The sequence below is a fragment of the Equus caballus genome, chromosome 4 (assembly GCF_041296265.1).
Source record: "Equus caballus isolate H_3958 breed thoroughbred chromosome 4, TB-T2T, whole genome shotgun sequence".
NCBI classification, from domain to species: domain Eukaryota; kingdom Metazoa; phylum Chordata; class Mammalia; order Perissodactyla; family Equidae; genus Equus; species Equus caballus.
The window spans coordinates 43,662,012-43,683,843 of NC_091687.1; the positions used below are offsets into that span (position 1 = coordinate 43,662,012).

The 21,832-nt window shown below is 40.3% G+C and overlaps 1 protein-coding gene across 2 annotated transcripts in view; it reads right to left on the reverse strand.

Annotated features, from left to right (window-relative positions):
* Nucleotides 1-21,832, reverse strand: part of SLC25A13 (solute carrier family 25 member 13) — a 195,997-nt gene that overhangs the window by 87,014 nt on the left and 87,151 nt on the right. For both annotated transcript variants that reach the window (XM_023639244.2, XM_014739147.3), the window contains exon 5: nucleotides 16,613-16,752. In XM_023639244.2, the coding sequence (XP_023495012.1) occupies nucleotides 16,613-16,752 (140 nt within the window). The remainder of the gene's footprint in view (nucleotides 1-16,612; nucleotides 16,753-21,832) is intronic.

Genomic DNA, 21,832 nt, shown 5'->3' on the forward strand with positions numbered 1-21,832 from the left:
GTGAAATTTCATCCCTAATTCACTGGGTGGGGCTTTTAATTGAGACTCTCTAGCAGCAGTGTCGCATGTGGCACTACTCGCCCAGCAACACCTCGGCAGAAACCAAGTACAGAGTTTTTCCATCTCAATTTCCTTGCTCTTCTGATTTACTGTTAAACTTCACAGTGGGTAACTACTGGGGAGATGTTGTATGGAGTGTTCATTTTTACCAGGATGTTACTGTAAAAGCCTGCACAACAGGCTGCTCAAGAAAACAGCAAGCTGACTAACACCATGCACACAACTGCACAATGAATTCCGATTTCCTTTGCGCACAGAGTAGAAAGTGCAATGTGCATGAAATGTGTCCTGCATCTAATTCTCCAAGTGACCAGGGTATTATCACATTTCTGGTCACCCTTTGCTAAACTGGCAATGGCTGCCATTTGGAGACAATACACAATCTAATCTCTTGGAAGGGCTAAGGGCCAGCAACATTTGCCACTTTTACTTTTTATTTCATTCTGGAACATCAAGTGGTGCTCTATCTATGAAACAGTACCAAAGCTATATTGCAGACACCACCTGGTCCAACTTAAAATCAACATAAGAAACATTCACTCACATGTTAAAAATGCAAATATAGTCACGGTCTCTAGCTACTAAACATCCATGGTCTAGATATTTTAACTAACACAGATGGCAAGTTGGGGGACAAAGGAGAGGCACAAATGGCTTGGGTTACTCAGTCCTAAGCAAGGACCTAGTTAGTTGTCCACTAAGCTGTTTAAACAATTGTGGCTTCAGCAAGTTCTACAAGTGATTGTTTTTTGTTAACTCCTGAAATGTTCTATCTATTCCAAAGCTTGAGAATTTGACATAGCCATGGTGGAAGGTTATGTTTTCCTTTGTTTGGTTGTGGGGGGGAACAATTTCTTTTTTAACATATGTAGGCTTTTGTGTTGAAAGTTCTACGTTATACCAGGAGGCTATAGCAGATACGGTAGCAAACCATAAGTGATGGTGACTATGAAGCCCAGATCACAGCTGACTAGGAACAGGGATTCTCCTGCCTCTAAAGGGACATGTGGCAACCACCAGCACCTGGGAGCCACACGCTTCCAGAGCTCTACTCTCTGGGCTCAGAACCTGAATAACCAAAATGTCCATTTTACACAGAAAAGACAGGCTGATTTGTACGCCATGCCAACTCATAAACCAGAATAATGTTCAATTTGACTTAAGAAAAAGAACTAAAATCGTTCAGTTTCACTATTAACATGTATATGTCTTGGCATCCAACAAGGTTGTCATGGGGCTCATGTGATCTGATGACAAGGGTCTTTACCAATGTGAATGGCCAGTCTGGGACACGAGACACAGCTCTGATTCCCAGGTTCTATTCCCAGCTCTATCAACTATGATTCACCTCTCATAAATGATGAGGATGAGGGTGTCGTCATCCTTGTCTGACAAAAGAGGCACCTGAATATAGTTATGGTAAAAGACTCACACCTTTGTGATTAGGGCTCTCAACTGGGTCATAACCTCACTCTTAAACTCTATTTGATGAGAAGACATTAGAGAGGATTTTTAGCCCCATTCCCTCCCAAGTCAGCTATCCTGTTTCTTGGGTAACTAGAATTCACGAAACTAATGGAACCCCAACTTCAAAACCTGGCCTCCCCACCAATTTAAAGCACTGATGATTTCTTTATGATTCCTCTTTCTAGAGTAATAGGAGGAAGGCCTCTGGAAACAAGAAATTTCCTGGCTCCATCAAACGGGGAACAGAATTCCTTAGAAACACCCATCGGTCAGGCTCCTATAGTATCACCCTAACTCTAAGGAACCAAGGAGAGGAGGTTTAAACAATCCAGCAACACATACATGAAAGGTGATTACAAGCAAAGTACTGCTCTGTAGCCCCTCAGTAACAACTCCTCTTCCTGTGCTCCTCATCTCAGGAAACCACCACCATCCTCCCACTTGCCTAAGCCTAACACCTAGGAGTCCGCCATGATTTCTGCATATCCTTAACTGTCCCCATCTTACTAAATCACCACGCCTGGTCAGGCCTAACCCTTTAACTTCCCTTGAACCCAATTACTTTGGCTCACTACCGTTACCATCCAACCCAGGCCACAGTTGTTTCTCTCTTGGATTAGAAAGTAACCAACTTGTTTCCCTCTCCTCGATCATGTCCCTCTTCATTTGATTTTCTACACAAGAACTAGAGTGATCCTTCTAAAACACAAATCTGATCCTGTTTGCCTCTCTGGGCTCCCGTCAGCCTTACTGGATTCTGTGCTTTTGAACAGTCAGGGCTGTGCAGCCCTGACCACCTAGAACATCACAATTCAGGATGCTTGCTGGAAAGGCCCTATCCAGACTCTCTGGGAGAGAGAGGCCCTGGACTCTGCATTTTTCCTTTAATTTTTATTGAGTTAATGATAGGTTACAATCTTGTGAAATTTCAGTTGTACATTATTGTCTGTCACTCGTGTTGTAGGTGCACCTCTTCACCCTTTGTGCCCACCCCCCACCCCACCTTTCCCCTGGTAGCCACTCATCTGTTCTCTTTGTCTACATTTTTAAATTCCTCATTTGAGTGGAGTCATACAGAGATTGCCCTTCTCTAACTGGCTTATTTCACTTAACATAATTCCCTCAAGGTCCACCCATGTTGTTGCAAATGGGACGATTTTGTTCTGTTTTACGGCTGAGTAGTACTCCATTGCATATATATACCACATCTTCTTTATCCAATCATCTGTTGATGGGCACGTAGGTTGCCTCCATGTCATGGCTTTCGTAAATAATGCTGCAACGAACATTGGGGTCCATAGGACTTTTGGAATTGCTGACATCAAGCTCTTTGGATAGATACCCAGTAGTGGGACAGCTGGGTCATATGGTAGTTCTATTTTTAATTTTTTGAGGAATCTCAATACTGTTTTCCATAGTGGCTGCACCAGTTTGCATTCCCACCAGCAGTATATGAGGGTTCCTTTTTCTCCACAACCTCTCCAACATTTGTTACTATTAGTTTTAGATATTTTTGTCATTCTAATGGGTGTAAGGTGATATCTTAGTGTAGTTATATATAGACATATTTTTTTTATTAAGGTTATGAGAGTTAACATCCTTGTGAAATTACAGTTGTACATCATTATTAGTCATGTTGTAGGTACACCACTTCACCCCTAGTGCCCTCCCCCCACCCCCCTTTCCCCTGGCAACCACTGATCAGTTCTCTTTGTCCATATGTTAACCACCACCTATGAGTGGAGTCATACAGAGTTCGTCTTTCTCTGTCTGGCTTATTTCACTCAACACCATACCCTCAAGGTCTATCCATGTTGTTGTGAATGGGACGACTTTGTCCTTTTTTATGGCTGAGTAGTATTCCATTGTATATATATACCACATCTTCTTTATCCAATCATCAGTTGCTGGGCACTTAGGTTGGTTCCACGTCTTGGCTATTGTGAATAATGCTGTGATGAACATAGGGGTGCATCGAATTTGTGGAATTGCTGATTTCAGGTTCTTAGGATAGATACCCAGTAGTGGGATAGCTGGGTCATAAGGTATTTCTATTCTTAACTTTTTGAGGAATCTCCATACTGTTTTCAATAGTGGCTGCACCAGTTTGCATTCCCACCAACAGTGTATGAGGGTTCCCTTTTCTCCACAGCCTCTCCAACATTTGTCACTCTTGGTTTTGGATATTTTTGCCATTCTAACAGGTGTAAGGTGATATCTTAGTGTAGTTTTGATTTGCATTTCCCTGATGATCAGCGATGATGAACATCTTTTCATGTGCCTATTGGCCATCTGTATATCTTCTTTGGAGAAATGTCTGTTCATGTCTCCAGCCCATTTTTTGATTGGGTTGTTTGATTTTTTGTTGTTGAGTTGTGTGAGTTCTTTATATATTATGGATATTAAGCCTTTGTCAGATACATGACTTGCAAATATTTTTTCCCAGTTAGTGGGTTGTTTTTTTGTTTCAATCCTGTTTTCATTTGCCTTGAAGAAGCTCTTTAGTCTGATGACGTCCCATTTGTTTATTCTTTCCATTGTTTCCCTTCTCTGAGAAGGCATGGTGTCCGAAAAGATCCTTTCAATACTGATGTCAAAGAGTGTACTGCCTACATTCTCTTCTAGAAGCCTTATGGTTTCAGGTCTCACCTTTAGGTCTTTGATCCATTTTGAGTTTATTTCAGTGAATGGTGAGAAAGAATGGTCAATTTTCATTCTTTTACATATGGCTTTCCAGTTTTCCCTGGACTCTGCATTTTAAAACAATCACCTCAGCAAATTTTTACACTAAAATTTGAAAAACATTGCTAGAGATTTAGGAAAATTAAAATCAACTTCAGTTCCACCTGTCTGATCTTGAACAAATCCAAAAACATCTCCAAATCTTCTGGGTGTTCATCCTTCATACAGAAATGATAGCAAATGCTTAACACCCGAGGTCATTGTAAGAACAAATACAAGTAAAAGCACTTTCTAAACTGGAAAATGCTATAGGAGAGGTTGTTAATACAACAGTTTCTAGTTAACAAGCTCTATGGCATTTGGTAACAATCCTAGACTTTTCTATCCCGAGATTGGAGCCACTGGAAACTATATGTAGATTATCTTAAAACTGTAATAATTATACGTGAAATATATACCTGTGATTATAAAACATTAAAAATCAATTGGACGACTTGATTCCAAGATGGCGCCGTGAGTAGTCCTCTTTGTCTCTCGCCCTTCGAGTCTACAATTATTTGGACACTTATCGCTTGACAAAGGATATCCAGACAGCATCTCAGGACGTCTGAGACACCCACGCGACTATACATCGGAAGGCGGACGGACTTTCCTCCGGGAGGATGTGGAAATAGGTGAAAACTCTCCGACCCCGACGGGCAGCCTAGTACCCGCAAGCGGCTTTCTTCCAACGGACGCCCCCAGAGGATCCACACACATCTAGGGCAGGAGCGAGAACACAACAGAGGAGCGACGGTGGAAACAGGTGACCAGAACCCTACTTAAACCCCCTGCAATTACTCCTAAACGCAGAGGGAAACTTTGGAGTTGCGCACCTGAGCCCGCGGGGAGAGTCTCTCCCCGCCATTGGCGGGGAGACCCAGCCTGGTGCTCGGGGCGCCCGGAGGGTCCCAGAGAGACGCCCGCCCCGGGGGACTAGGGATTGCCGGAGATCTCGGAGAGGACCGGGGCGAGGGAACTTTCAAAGGCGGGTCCGGCGACCCGGAGGGGAAGCGCCGGAGCTCCGCCAGGCAGCAGACAAAACTCTCTGTCTGCCGGTAGCAGAGGGGCCACGCTGAGCACTCAGGGCTCCCGGCAGAGGCCCGGAGAGAAGCCCAGAGGGCGGGGCGACCCCCAGCTGCCGTTGCCCGCCCCGTGGGACTAGGGATTGCCGGAGATCTCGGAGAGGACCGGGGCGGGGGAACTTTCAAAGGCGGGTCCGGCGACCCGGAGGGGAAGCGCCGGAGCTCCCCCAGGCAGCAGACAAAACTCTCTGTCTGCCATTAGCAGAGGGGCCACGCCCAGCATTCAGAGCTCCCGGCAGAGGCCCGGAGAGAAGCCCAGAGGACGGGGCGACCCCCAGCTGCCGTTGCCCACCCGGTGAGGCTAGGGATTGCCGGAGATCTCGGAGAGGACTGGGGCTGGAGAGAGTTCCAGAGACCCAGCTTAGTAGCCTAGGGGGAAACCCTACAGGCTCACAGAAGCCTTAGGGAAAGCCTCTGCACAGCACCAGTAGAAGGCACCCAGCCGCCAGCCACAAGGCTGGAAGACCCCAGGGCAAAAGCAGCATAGCTAGGTGTACTAACCACAGACTGTAGAAGATGCCAATAACTCTCCTGCGACCCATAGAGGACAAGTGAGATTTGGTGGGTGCCGACAGCAACGGAGCGACAAATATAAGTGATCCCACCCCTGGCCGCTGGAAAAGCCCATAACACCGTTGCAGACCCCAAGGAGAGAGCGCATCTAGGTGGGCAACAACAGTAGGCCCCTGCAGCCTGAAGCCCCCCGTGACGGCCCCCACGGCAGAGGAGGGAATCCAAAGGGCCACTGTGGCTACGAAGAGGGGCCCAGGCCCAGTTAGCAACTACGGACAGGGTTCCTGGTTGGTGAAGTATAAACAGCTGCTCCCCCCACCGCAGCAGCTGAAACAAGTGAAAGGAGCAACTAAACTCTATCTCCATGCGGAGGCACAAATCAACATCATCAAGCAATATGAAAAAATACATTAAATCTCCAGAACAGAAAGAAAGTAACAAATACACAGAAAACAATCCCAAAGAAAATGAGATATATAACCTAAATGATGATGACTTCAAAACAGCCATCATTAAAATACTCACTGAGTTAAGAGAGAATTCTGACCGACAACTCAACGAGTTCAGGAGCTATGTCACAAAAGAGTTTGATACGATAAAGAAGAACCAAACAGAAATATTGGAAATGAAGAACACAATAGAGGAGATTAAGAAAAATCTAGATGCTCAAATCAAAACTACACTAAGATATCACCTTACCCCCGTTAGATTGGCAAAAACATCCAAAACCAAGAACGACAAATGTTGGAGAGGTTGTGGAGAAAGAGGAACCCTCATACACTGTTGGTGGGAATGCAAACTGGTACAGCCACTATGGAAAACAGTATGGAGATTTCTCAAAAAGTTAAAAATAGAAATACCCTATGACCCAGCCATCCCATTACTGGGTATCTATCCTAAGAACCTGATATCAGATATCTCAAGAGTCCGTTGCACCCCTATGTTCATCGCAGCATTATTTACAATAGCCAAGACGTGGAACCAGCCTACATGCCCAGAAACTGATGATTGGATAAAGAAGATGTGGTATATATACACAATGGAATACTACTCAGCCATAAAAAAAGACGAAATTGGCCCATTCACAACAATGTGGATGGACCTCGAGGGCATTATGTTAAGCGAAATAAGTCAGTCAGAGAAAGACGAACTCTATATGACTCCACTCATAGGTGGAAATTAGCATATTGAGAAGGAGATCTCATCGGTGGTTACCAGGGAAAAGGGGGGGTGGGGGGAAGGTACGGAGGGGGAAGTGATGTACCCACAACATGACTAACAAAAATGTACAACTGAAATCTCACAAGGTTGTAATCTATCATAACATTAATAAAAAAAAATAATAATAAAAAAAAAAAATAAAAAAAATAAAATTGAGTTTTGGGGCTGCCGCGTGGCTAAAAAAAAAAAAAAAAAAAAAGAAAAATCTAGATGCTCTGAACAGTAGGGCCGATAATATGGAGGAAAGAATTAGCAATTTGGAAGATGGCAATATAGAATTGTTGCAGGCAGAGGAGGAGAGAGAAGCAAGACTTAAAAGAAATGAAGAAACTCTCCGAGAATTATCAGACACAATTAGGAGATGCAACGTAAGGATTATAGGTATACCAGAGGGAGAAGAGAAGGAGAAAGGGGCAGAAAACCTATTCAAAGAAATAATGGCTGAGAACTTCCCAAATCTGGTGAGGGAGATGGATCTTCAGGTGACAGAAGCCAATAGATCTCCAAACTTTATCAATGCAAGAAGACCAACTCCACGGCATATAGTAGTGAAGCTAGCAAAAGTCAACGACAAGGAGAAAATATTAAGGACAGCCAGGCAAAAGAAACTAACCTACAAAGGAACCCCCATCAGGCTATCAGCAGATTTCTCAGCAGAAACTTTACAGGCTAGAAGAGAGTGGAATGATATATTCAAAAATCTGAAGGACAAAAACCAACAGCCGAGAATTCTCTACCCAGCGAAAATATCCTTCAAATACGATGGAGAAATAAAAACTTTCCCAGATAAACAAAAATTAAGGGAGTTCATTGCCACAAAACCTCCTCTTCAGGAAATCCTCAGGAAAACCCTCATTCCTGAAAAATCCAAAAAAGGAAAGGGGCTACAAAACCAAGAGCAGAGGAGATAAGTAGAAGGACAACAACAGAGAGTAGCAGCTCTACATCAGAACAGATTAAACCATGGGACGAGAAACAAAGGAAACTGAAGAAAACCGGAAAACAAGACACAAAATGGTAGTGGTAGGCCCCCACGTCTCAATAATCACTCTAAATGTAAATGGATTGAACTCCCCAATCAAAAGACACAGAGTGGCAGGATGGATCAAAGAACAAGATCCAACAATATGCTGCCTCCAGGAAACACACCTCAGCCCCAAAGACAAACACAGACTCAGAGTGAAGGGATGGAGAACAATACTCCAAGCTAATAATGAACAAAAGAAAGCAGGTGTCGCTATACTAATATCAGACAAGGTAGATTTCAAAGCAAAACAGATAAAGAAAGACAAAGAGGGACAGTATATAATGATAAAAGGGACTCTCCACTAAGAAGACATAACACTTATAAATATATACGCACCCAACACAGGAGCACCAAAATTTGTAAAGCAACTCTTAATAGAACTAAAAGAAGACATCAACAACAATACAATAATAGTAGGGGACCTCAACACACCATTAACACCAATGGACAGAACATCCAGACAGAAAATCAACAAGGAAATAATAGAATTAAATGAAAAATTAGACCAGATGGACTTAATAGATATATATAGAACACTTCATCCAAAAACAGCAGGTTACACATTCTTCTCAAGTGCACATGGAACATTCTCAAGGATTGACCATATTTTGGGAACCAAAGCAAACATCAATAAATACAAGAGAGTTGAAATAATATCAAGCATCTTTTCTGATCATAACGCTATTAAACTAGAAATCAACTACAAGAAAAAAGCAGAGAAAGGTGCAAAAATGTGGAGACTAAACAACACGCTTCTCAACAAACAATGGATCATTGAAGAAATTAAAGAAGAAATCAAATATTATCTGGAGACAAATGAAAATGAGAACACGACATACCAAATCATTTGGGATGCAGCAAAAGCAGTCCTAAGAGGGAAATTCATCGCAATACAGGCTCACCTCACTAAACAAGAAAAAGCTCACGTAAGCAACCTCAAACGACACCTAACAGAACTAGAAAAAGAAGAACAAACAAGGCCCAGAGTCAGTAGAAGGAGGGAAATAATAAAAATAAGAGCAGAAATAAACGATATTGAAACAAAAAAGACAATAGAAAGGATCAATGAAACAAAGAGTTGGTTCTTCGAAAGAATTAACAAAATTGACAAACCCCTAGCCAGACTCACCAAGAAAAGAAGAGAGAAATCGCAAATTAATAAAATCAGGAATGACAGAGGAGAAATCACAACAGATACCAATGAAATACAAGAGATCATAAGAGAATACTATGAAAAACTATATGCCAACAAATTGAACAACCTGGAAGAAATGGACAAATTCCTAGACTCCTACAATCTCCCCAAACTGAATCAGGAAGAAATGGAGAATCTGAATAGACCAATCACAAGTAAGGAAATAGAAACGGTAATCAAAAACCTCCCCAAAAATAAGAGTCCAGGACCAGACGGCTTCTCTGGAGAATTCTACCAAACATTCAAAGAAGACTTAATACCTATTCTCCTCAAACTGTTCCAGAAAATTGAGAAAGATGGAGAACTCCCTAACACATTCTATGAAGCCAACATCACTCTGATCCCCAAACCTGACAAGGACAACACAAAGAAGGAGAACTACAGGCCGATATCACTGATGAACATAGATGCAAAAATCCTCAACAAAATTTTGGCTAACCGATTACAGCAATACATCAAAAAGATTATACACCATGATCAAGTGGGATTTATACCAGGGACACAGGGATGGTTCAACATCCGCAAGTCAATCAACGTGATACACTACATCAACAAAATGAAAAACAAAAACCACATGATCATCTCAATAGATGCAGAGAAAGCATTCGACAAGATCCAACACCCATTTATGATAAAAACCCTCAGTAAAATGGGTATAGAAGGAAAGTACCTCAACATAATAAAGGCCATATATGATAGACCCACAGCCAACATCATACTCAATGGACAAAAGCTGAAAGCCATACCTCTGAGGACAGGAACAAGACAAGGGTGCCCACTTTCACCACTCCTATTCAACATAGTTCTGGAGGTGCTGGCCAGAGCAATTCGGCAGGAAAAAGAAATAAAAGGAATCCAAATAGGTAACGAAGAAGTAAAACTCTCGTTGTTTGCAGACGACATGATCTTATACATAGAAAACCCCAAAGAATCCACAGAAAAACTATTAGAAATAATCAACAACTACAGCAAAGTAGCAGGGTATAAAATTAACGTGCATAAATCAGTAGCATTTCTATACACTAACAATAAACTAACAGAAAAAGAACTCAAGAACTCTATCCCATTCACAATCGCAACGAAAAGAATAAAATACCTTGGGATAAACTTAACCAAGGAAGTGAAGGATCTATACAATGAAAACTACAAGACTTTCTTGAAAGAAATAGGCGATGACATAAAGAGATGGAAAAACATTCCTTGCACATGGATTGGAAGAATAAACATAGTTAAAATGTCCATACTACCTAAAGCAATATACAGGTTCAATGCTATCCCAATCAGAATCCCAAGAACATTCTTCACAGAAATTGAACAAACAATCCTAAAATTCATATGGGGCAACAAAAGACCGCGAATTGCTAAAGCAATCCTGAGCAAGAAAAACAAAGCCGGCGGAATCACAATCCCCGATTTCAAAACATACTACAAAGCTACAGTGATCAAAACAGCATGGTACTGGTACAAAAACAGGTCCACAGATCAATGGAACAGAATTGAAAGCCCAGAGATAAAACCACACATCTATGGACAGCTAATCTTCGACAAAGGAGCAGAGGGCCTACAATGGAGAAAAGAAAGTCTCTTCAACAAATGGTGCTGGGAAAACTGGACAGCCACATGCAAAAGATTGAAAATTGACCAGTCTTTTTCACCACACACCAAAATAAACTCAAAATGGATCAAAGACCTAAAGATTAGGCCTGAGACAATAAGTCTTTTGGAAGAGAATATAGGCAGTACACTCTTTGACATCAGTTTCAAAAGAATCTTTTCGGACACTGTAACTCCTCAGTTGAGGGAAACAATAGAAAGAATAAACAAATGGGACTTCATCAGACTAAAGAGCTTCTTCAAGGCAAGGGAAAACAGGATTGAAACAAAAAAACAGCTCACTAATTGGGAAAAAATATTTACAAGCCACTTATCCGACAAAGGGTTAATCTCCATAATATACAAAGAACTCACACTGCTTAACAACAAAAAAACAAACAACCCGATCAAAAAATGGGCAGAGGACATGAACAGACATTTCTCAAAAGAAGATATGAATATGGCCAATAGACACATGAAAAGATGTTCATCATCGCTAATCATCAGGGAAATGCAAATCAAAACTACACTAAGATATCACCTTACCCCCGTTAGATTGGCAAAAACATCCAAAACCAAGAACGACAAATGTTGGAGAGGTTGTGGAGAAAGAGGAACCCTCATACACTGTTGGTGGGAATGCAAACTGGTACAGCCACTATGGAAAACAGTATGGAGATTTCTCAAAAAGTTAAAAATAGAAATACCCTATGACCCAGCCATCCCATTACTGGGTATCTATCCTAAGAACCTGATATCAGATATCTCAAGAGTCCGTTGCACCCCTATGTTCATCGCAGCATTATTTACAATAGCCAAGACGTGGAACCAGCCTACATGCCCAGAAACTGATGATTGGATAAAGAAGATGTGGTATATATACACAATGGAATACTACTCAGCCATAAAAAAAGACGAAATTGGCCCATTCACAACAATGTGGATGGACCTCGAGGGCATTATGTTAAGCGAAATAAGTCAGTCAGAGAAAGACGAACTCTATATGACTCCACTCATAGGTGGAAATTAGCATATTGATAAGGAGATCTGATCGGTGGTTACCAGGGAAAAGGGGGGGGTGGGGGGAGGGTACGGAGGGGGAAGTGGTGTACCCACAACATGACTAACAAAAATGTACAACTGAAATCTCACAAGGTTGTAATCTATCATAACATTAATAAAAAAATAAATAAATAAATATCTGATAGAATTCACCAGTGAAAAAATAAATAAATAAATAAAAAAAAAAATAAAAAAAAAAATAAAAATCAATTGGAAATGAGAGTTACATACACCACGAAAGGCTTTTTTATTATCATATTTGGCAATTAATGGGTAGCAATCAGGAATGCTAAATGTTCAGCAATGCATCACTGTACACCCCCACTCAGAAGCACAGCCCCTTCCAGGAAGAGAAACTCTTCATAGCCTTGGCCCTGGAGAATGTGTAGTATAGTAGTAACAGCATCATATTTTTGAATCCCTCACATGTCAGTGATCTTACGGAAGAAGCTAAGCTCTGGAACAGCTGCTCTGTACTCTTTTGGGGTACTGCTTTGGGAACCTAATGAAAACCATGAGCATTTTGCCAAGAAAATTACCTGTAAATGCAAAATTTTTCCCTAGAGTCTGTTTATTCTTTTGCATATAATAGGGGATAATGATAAAATTACCTCTCAGGGTATTGGGGGATGCTATTATTGGAAATAGAGTATTTAAAAGCACTTTGTAAATTATACAGATTGTTACTATTATTACTTCTGTTTTTGAGACTGACTCTTAATATCAACTGTTACAGAATAATTTGGTAGAAAAGTTTAAGAAGACTTTCTTTCACTATGTGCTCACCATTGTCTACAACGCTCACCCAATAAGAAGAGTAATGGATCTGAATAGACATTTCTCCAAAGAAGATATACAAGTGGCCAATAAGCACATGAAAAGATGCTCAACATCATTAGTTACTAGAGAAATGCAAATCAAAGCCACAAAAAATCTCCCTAAGAGCCTCTAACGTGAAAGGCCTCAGTCTCCTCATCTGTGAAACAGGCAGTTAACTAGATGACATCATGCTGGTGTCTGGCTCTTTAAGTTGGTACTTTGGATGGCTGCACTAACCACACTCTGAATGTTGGTTTCGGTTTTACAGCTGCCATAAAGGTTTATGCCACAAAAGAGCAACCTGTAGAGTATACATTTTAGACCTGAGTGCATTTGCTCCTTTTGAGCTGTCACACGGATAAACACAGGAACAACTCCTGGACTTGTAAATTATAAGTGTCCCAGAAGTCGTTATCTTTGCACCTCTCAGCCCTTTGCAGAGGCCTCTCGACAAACCTTGCATGCTCAGTAAGCATCTGCTGAATTGGGTGGTTTGCCCCATGCGAGTAATAATCACAGCACAGAAAATACTTCCAGACAGGGTAGAGAGTTTTATGTCAACACCACTTAGTTCCATGGGGTACAGAAACGGAAAATTTCTCCAAAGTGTTTTCTAAAAATTCAGTAAATTAAAATCTTTTTTTCAGCTAGCAACCATAAAACTAGAGCTTTGATCTAGAAGCTGAGAGTAGAGGTATGTGGAAAAGTTTATAGAATATTTTAAAATACCCACACATACCCACATATAAAACTGTATTCACACATATATACCATCACTCACGCAGTTCAGTGGAGATGATACAACTGGGCATTAAAGAACAGTAGCAGTAGGTACAACAGTATTAATGGTGGGGTAACAGGACTGTGGCCCACTTGCTTCTGAAAACCTTCCCTGTCAACGAGGAACAAGACTCTAGGAAGGGGGCTTTGTGTTCCTGCTGCTTGCTTCAATATTATCATTTAGATGCAAAGTACAAACAAGGCTCAAAGAATATCAAATTGATTCACCACTTTATGAATTTAGAACAAAAGCACAGAAAACCACACACCAGTGAACAACATTCAAGCAGTGACCATGACCAGCACCACCTTGGTGGGTGGGGAGCTTGTCCAGACAGTACACAGATGAACACGTGAACATGGAGAGTCCTCACAGCCACATGGTGGCTTATAACAAACACACACTTGCTTAGATATAGTAAAACATTTATTAAATGAAGAAAAAAGAAATCTGACCTTGCAGAGGATGGCACTGCCCACCAATCACAAACACGTGTACATATATAATCATAGGTAACTTTACACATGCAAGCCTAAAGTTTGAGTTGGCTGAACTACCTTCTAGGACCTTCAGGGGGATTGAGCAGGGTTTTCTCTATACACCGCTGAGGCTCCTTGAAAGCACAAGCACTTCTCAGCTGCCCCTACAGTTCCTCTTTCTCATCAGGTGACAGGTAGCAGCATGCACCAGGCAGTTCTTTTACATTTCAAGCAGCTAAACATCTGCTTTCACAACCTTGGCGCCAGCCAGGTAGCTGGTGCCTGCTTCCGAGCCCTGCCCTAGAGCAGAAAGGCGGGAGCATGCTTGACAAAGCAAGAGCTGGCAATATGGGAGATTAAGTTCTCTCATATCTTTAAGAAGTTCCCTACATCCAGAAAAGAGCCCAAAGGAAGCAAACAAAGCATTTGAAGTAGAGGTTTGAAGCTCTATCTGCATTCAGAAGAGTTCAAAGGAAGCAAACCAAACATGTGAAGTGGAGGGAGGGGGGCGGTGACCCAATGGAGACATCAAAACTGGCATTTCACTGGCATTCATATAAAGTCTATCATGATACTTCCATTAATTCCTTTAAATCTGGGCCTGCAGTGGGACACAAAAGCAAGGGCCTAACCAAGATAGTTATCCACCATAACCATTTTAATCTAGTAGAAGTTTAGCACTTGCATTCTGGCCACAACCTCAAATTCATCCTGCGCAGGACACAATGGAATGTTTTTCCACTCACCATTATAGAATGGAGTCAAATGTAAGTGAACACCCTACAAAGTGCAGCTGGAAATCTACTCAGTAATCCCTGAGTCATCCGATCTTTGACTCTGGCTTCTCCATATCTTGAAGAAGGCCTAGAAGCCGCTGTGAGTGGTTCAATTGAGCTGACTCAATTCAGCATAATTGATACTTGCTTAAAGGGAAACGCGATCATCCTCACTATTGCTAACATGCCATTAAGACTAAAAGTTAATTAGGCTGTATTCCATAAAGTCAATTTGAGGCATTTGTCTCAATAGCATTATTGTAATTATTCCTCATCAAAATGAATACCACCTCCTACTGCGCGCCGATGTCTTGTGTAAACAACATCAAAAATCCAACTCACATTCCATTCTCCACCTGAGTTATGTAAGTAGGTTTGTGTTTATATACAACTGAAAACGGGTACTCATAGGCATTAATATGTTTGAAAAAAAATACAAAGGCAGGTTTAAGACATTTTGTTTTAAGTTTCCAAAGACCAGGAAAATAAAAGCAAACTAAACAGCATGACAAATTTTATATATCATAACAACATCAGTAAAAGTCAAAAGAGAAGCGCCTATTAAAGTCAACTTATTACATATGCTGGTGCCTGAGAATGAAGACCACAAAATGCCAACTGAATGAGCACACGGCATGGCGTATGTGTGTACGTCCTTGTACCCTCCACCTCCACTCCACAATCGTGTTTCCGACCACTCCTCAGAAAGCTCTGGCAAGGTCTTGGGCACACAACAGAAGCAGGGGCACCCAGGACACCCACTGAGGACACTTCTAGTGACAAAGAACAGAAGGTGATTTCCCGGGCAAATTTTTCCTCAAGACCCAGAATTTAAACACATCAAACTAACGGCCTTAACCGAGTCTCATTAAATACTATATTTAATAAAATAGAAATAAAATTTAATTGTTAGAGAAACAAAACAAATGCATAAAAATCCAAAAGAAACACTAGTTTATCACATAGGCCTACATATCATATATTCACCTTTAGTGACGAAATGCTAATATTGGAATTAAAACATTTTTAAAAGTATGCTTCAGGAGGAAAACTAAACTGTAATCATATTTTGTTACTACTCTTCCACGGGCATCATCAGTGGCCCAACAACATGACCATAACTGAGGGAGGGAGGTAAAGAGAGAAAGGCAGGAGGGACTGGGCCAGGGAAGGTGCACCCCAGAAATGGAGACAACTCCCCCTCCCACAGAGTTTAATCCGGGACGAGAACAGCAAGTGCTCTTAGAACAGTGATTCTCAAACTTGGCTGCACGTTAGAAGCATCTGGAAAGTTTTAATATCCCAATGCCTAGGCTGTCCCTATCCCCTCCACCCCATCAAATCTAATCTCTAGAGGTGAGGGACCCAAGCAACAACAGTTTTTAAAGCTCCCCAGGTGACTCCAGTATGCAGTCAATTCCAGACCCAGTGCCTTGTCCATAAAAGGCCTCGGGTGAAACAATTCCAAGGCTAGATGCTGATGACAACATCTGGCTATTTCTCAAGGAAAACAAAGTATTGGTAAATACTAGTAGAACCAGTCATAAGCCACGAGTTCAAGTTCCAGTTCTGCCCTTCCTGACTTACCTGACTTTTCAGCAAATCATGTGATTTCCTGGGGCCTCAAGGTATATTCCTTTTAAACATGAAGAGGTTCTACACAGTTCATAAGAGCCCGTTTAATCCTATGGTTTCTACACACTAATAAATACTTCCAAATAGGATCGTTTGGCCAAGGTTGGCAAGTGGGAGGTAAATCAGGATCCCAGTCTTACTTATTTACTTTTTTTAACTTTTTAAGAGCTAGACCCACCAGTAAAAACTGAGTGAATTCTGCGTATGTCAGGTGTCTTTTTCTTTCTTTTCCAAAATGCAGTTGAACAAATTCTGAATCCCAGTTAAATGGAATATGTTGATGAATTGTGGTCTGTCCAAAAACTTGCTTAACGTCCTCTGAAAAGAGAAAAGAAAGGTTCATCAAAACAAAGAATATCAGTTCTTCCTTATAAAATCTGTTATTAAACGGACATTGCTAATTTTGTCTTATAAAAATAACACAACTTCAAAAACACAAACAGATTATAAAACCATGGCAGAAATAAAAGTCAGAATCCTCATGGACTCAGTCAAGAAATCAAAGTTAATAATCTCAGCAACTAAAGGGGGAAAAAAAGTCAAATGACTTAGGTTCAAATTCCACTACTAATAGTAACTAAAATTTCTTAGGCACTCACTATGTGCCAGGTATTGTTCTAACGGCTATATGTGTAAGTTTTCAGTGGTAAAATAGAAATTAACCTAGATCATCTGTAGCTCATTTCCAGTTCTAAATTTCCATCTCTGTATGAAGCAGGCCCAACAGAGATTTGAGGAAGGCTCCCACAATCTTCTAATCTAGACCAATAAATTATCCAATGAGAAATGACATTCAAATGACAAAGATGTGACCAAAAGAAAAAAAAAACAATTTTTTTACACTATAATACAATTATAAACAAATAATATATAAATAAAAATGGCTTTCTGGCAATTTTTCCACCAAGCATTCTGAGGAAATGAAGATTCCTTTCTGCCAAGCATCCTGGTGAAATAAATTTTTAATGTAATAATTGTAGGATAGCTGTCAAAAATGAAATTCTCTTTTCTTGACCTCTCCTTCAGTATCCCATAGAAAGTAACAGAAGCTATTAACCAAATATTGGCATATAAAGCTAAGGTACTCATTTCCATTTTAATATTTATATGGTCTAAAACTGTAAACATATATATATATATGTTACTAAAAATTAGTGAATGAATTTAAGATGTCCCTTACCCCAACCCACAATCTTATTTTTCCTATAATTAAAGTAACTAACATTCACTGTTTACTAGAGCCCTAACCTGAATTCCAAAATGTGAACTTTGAACACCAGGTCTAGAGCCTTTTCCACTATTCCACTATTCTTATGCAAATGCCCGCCTGAAGTACTGAAATCTAGTCTCTCTGAAGTATAGAGCCATCTGTGACCCCTAAGACATATCTCATCTCTACAAACTGTCAATCCTATAGACCTGTACTCTTAATAATAATCTGTTTTTTAAAACTATCTCTATATAGTATGTATACATTTGCAGATACGTGTTGTGCATACACACATTTATTGTACATCTTGTCTTCCCACATAGATTATTAACACCTTGAGAGCAAAGGCTGTATTCTAGACATCTCATTCTCCCAACATGGCAGGCACAGTGGTGAGCATAGAGCACTAACTGCTTACTAAGAAGTGGTTGAATTTAAATAAGTCACAAAATGTTCACAACAGTGCAACAGGTTAAGGACAGTGGTAATAACCCTTTGAGGCACTATAGTTTCCACCTTACCAAGAAGCTATTTCAACAATCATTTCCTAAGATTTTAGCGAAGTGCCTAAGAATCACCCACCCGTCTCCAGCCCCAGTCCGAGCCTGATTCAAATCGACTGAAGGACTGAAGAATCTGCATTTCAACCAACATTTCAGGTTTTTCTGATACAAGGATCCACGACTTTATTTTGAAAAATATTGTCGTAAAAAGTTATAAAAGGGTTAGAGTCACTCATTATTTTTTAACTTCCTATTGAAACAGACAAAAATATGAAAGGAAGGAGGTAGGAAAGATTCTCCAGACCAGCAAATGTGAAGCAGTAATGTATAAACACAGGTCACTTGTAGACCTAAGAGGACATGCAGGGCTACCATGTTGTATCATCCAGTGAATGACGTTCACTTCATGGACTATTGGACTGGTGCTCCCTGGAGCTGGACAGTTTACAAACTACATGACCCTGAGAATGTGGCCCTATTATCAGTTCTCAGCTGTTCTAACATACTGGCTGTTGTAAGAATGCCAATTCTTAGCTAGCTAGCTATCAAGTTCTAAGTAGCCCAGCTTATAAGCACTGTACTAAGCCCTGCGGGAAGGGGAGGGGTGGTAGAAGACATGGTGCTGTATCCAAATCGAATCCATAAGAAATAATTAGACAATAGATCCAAATAGTACTGGCTATCCAACTCCTACTGGGTAAACTGTAGGAGTTCCTCATGGCAAGGAAACACAAGTTTAAGGAGGGAGGCACTTAGACAAGTGGAAGAAAAAGGCTTCTTGGAGAAGATAAAACTTGACCTGGGTCCTAAAGGCTGTCTAGTATTTAATCAGATGGATCTCTAAGGGAGTTTTTCAGTGGAGAGCAACAGCTTGAAGAAGGGTTCATTTCTTTTGAAATGAGTTAAGGGTCCAATCAGAGGGCTTGGGACCAAAGCCACCAGGGGTCACTGAGACATGACAAATCCTGCTCCAGGAAGTTAAAGACACTGGCATCACTTGGCAGCAGCAAAATTTATTATTTTTAAACCCCAAGGACTTGATGCTACATTTATGTTGAAGAAAAAGTTGCTATGGGAAGAACAGTTGGTCATAGGACTCTGCAGAAAAAGAGATGGAGATTTTTTACCACTTGGAACAGTTTTTACAAAATTTATTTTTCACTCTCCTAACTTCCCTAATAGAGGTTATGTACTCAATTATCATAAGATTGCCAAGCCAATCTAATTGGACAAACCAAATGATACGTGCAAGAGAGAAGGAGGATAATTGGTAAAGAGGAAAACTACCAATATTTCTACTCATTTTCATGGCTAATCAACTTTTAAAAAATTAAAATATTAAGTTTTGCCACTCTGGAAAACTCAAATTTTCTCCAAAAATATTTTATAGGTTCATAAGTCTTTGAATATTCCATCCTGCTCTGATAAGTCATTCTGGGGCATTCATTTTCTGAAATGCTTGGTCTCTACATTTTTCTGTAAGTTCATGATTAGAAACAACATCCATAAGCCCAACAGTCACAATGGGTTCCTGGAATTTTCCCTCTTCACTTTGGAAAACACTGTAATATCACCTCAGGTTAACGTTCTTTTCTCCTTTTAGGAGGCACAAATAGCTTTCTAGCTTAACATTTGACTGTCTAAGATTTCTCCATGCCTTGTGAGGCTATGAGACCTGAGAGTACTCCTCCTATCATATAGCTGGAAAATCAGAAACTAAAAACCAAAGCACTTTTTAAGTTCTGCTCTGTACTCCGGCTCTCATTTGAAATTCCATGAGCTTACCATGAAAGACACCAGGAGTCAATCTTAGGGGCATCCTATCACTAAACCTTTACCATTCCCCGAGATTTCCAAATCTAACTGTAGTCCTGAAGAGGAAAAAGGAAACCCAAGATGTTCTAGGCTTTTTGGTGACTTTTCAGTGAATTATATGTACGTAACTATATATATAACTAGGACTCATAACTCACCAGCTGATGGCTTTCAAATAAGCATCACTTGGCAGATTTATCACTAACTTAGAATTAAAGAAGTTCTCTCCTAGTCTGAAACATAACATCTTAAAATCTTACCCCAAGGTTGAGGTCTTAATAGGCAAAGAAACAAAACTGAATGAGCAGCGGAATACGAATGAAGCACTAGAGGTATGTTTTGGATATTGAAGGTCATTTTTCTTAGCTCAGCCACTCCTCCTGAATCTAAAAACAAATTAGAATGCTTATCTCTTAAAGTATAATCACTGTTATTTCAGTCTGTGCCAAACGAACTATGGTTAGAAGGTCTATGGTTCCCATATCACCAAATAATGGGAATATTATTTAAAGCAAGACTTCCCCAAATAAGCTCAAGGAAACTGAGTTTATTTGTGGGACTTTGCTTTCTCCACAAATGTTCCACCCTAAAAGTCTGCTTTTTTTTTTCTTTAAAGATTAGAAAAGACAATTACAAAGTAGCAATTGTTTCTTTCCTAAATATAACCTTAAACAGTCAACTAGGGGCCAGCCCCGTGGCCGAGTGGTTAAGTTTGCGCGCTCCGTTGCGGGTGGCCCAGTGTTTCGTCGGTTCGAATCCTGGGTGCGGACATGGCATCGCTCATCGAGCCACACTGAGGCGGCATCCCACATGGTACAACTAGAAGGACCCACAACTAAGAATATACAACTATGTACCAGGGGCTTTCGGGAGAAAAAGGAAAAAAATAAAATCTTTAAAAAAGAAAAGTCAACTAATTTCTCCTAAATTAGTAAATTTCCAAGGCTACAGAGTATGGTTGTAGTGGAAAGAATTGTGATTTTTAAAAGCTCCGCCACAGATAAGATGATCTTGTGTATAGAAAGCCTAAGGAATGCACTAAAAAAGTATTAGAGCTAATAAATGAGCCTGGCAAGGTTGACCGATACGAGATCAATATACACAAATCAACTGTATTTCTATACATTGGAAATAAGCAACCCAAAAGTGAAATTAAGAAAAACAATCCTATTTATAACAAACTCAAAAAGAATAAAATACAGAAGAATAAATTTAACAAAAGACATACAAAACATAGTCTAAACTACAAAACGTTGAAAGAAATTAAAGACAACCTAAATAAATGGAAAAACATACTATATTCATAGATTTGAAGACTTAATATTGTTAAGACGGCAAAAGCCCCCAAGTGATCTATAGATTCAGTGTAATCTCTATCAAAATTCCAGCTGGCGTCTCAGCAGTAATTGACAAGCTGATCCTAAAATTCAGATGGAAATTCAAGGGACTCAGAACACCCAAAACAATCTTGAAAAAAAAAAAGTTGCATTTCAAATTTACTGCAACGCTACGATAATCAATACTGTGTGGTACTGGCATAAAGATAGACATACAGACAAAATGGAATAGAATTGACAGTCAAGAAATAAACCCTTACAATTACAGTCAACTGATTTTCAACAAAGGTAACAAGACAATTCAATAGGGAAAGATTAGTCTTTTCGACAAATGATGCTAGGACAACTGGAAATCCACATGCAAAAGAAAGAAGTTGGAACCCTATCTCACATTACATATATAAGAGCTAAAACTGTGAAGCTCTTACAGGAAAACATAGGCATAAATCTTTGTGACTCTGGATTAAGAAATGGTTTCTTAGATATGAAACCAAAAACATAAGCAACAAAAGAAAATAATACATAAATTGGAC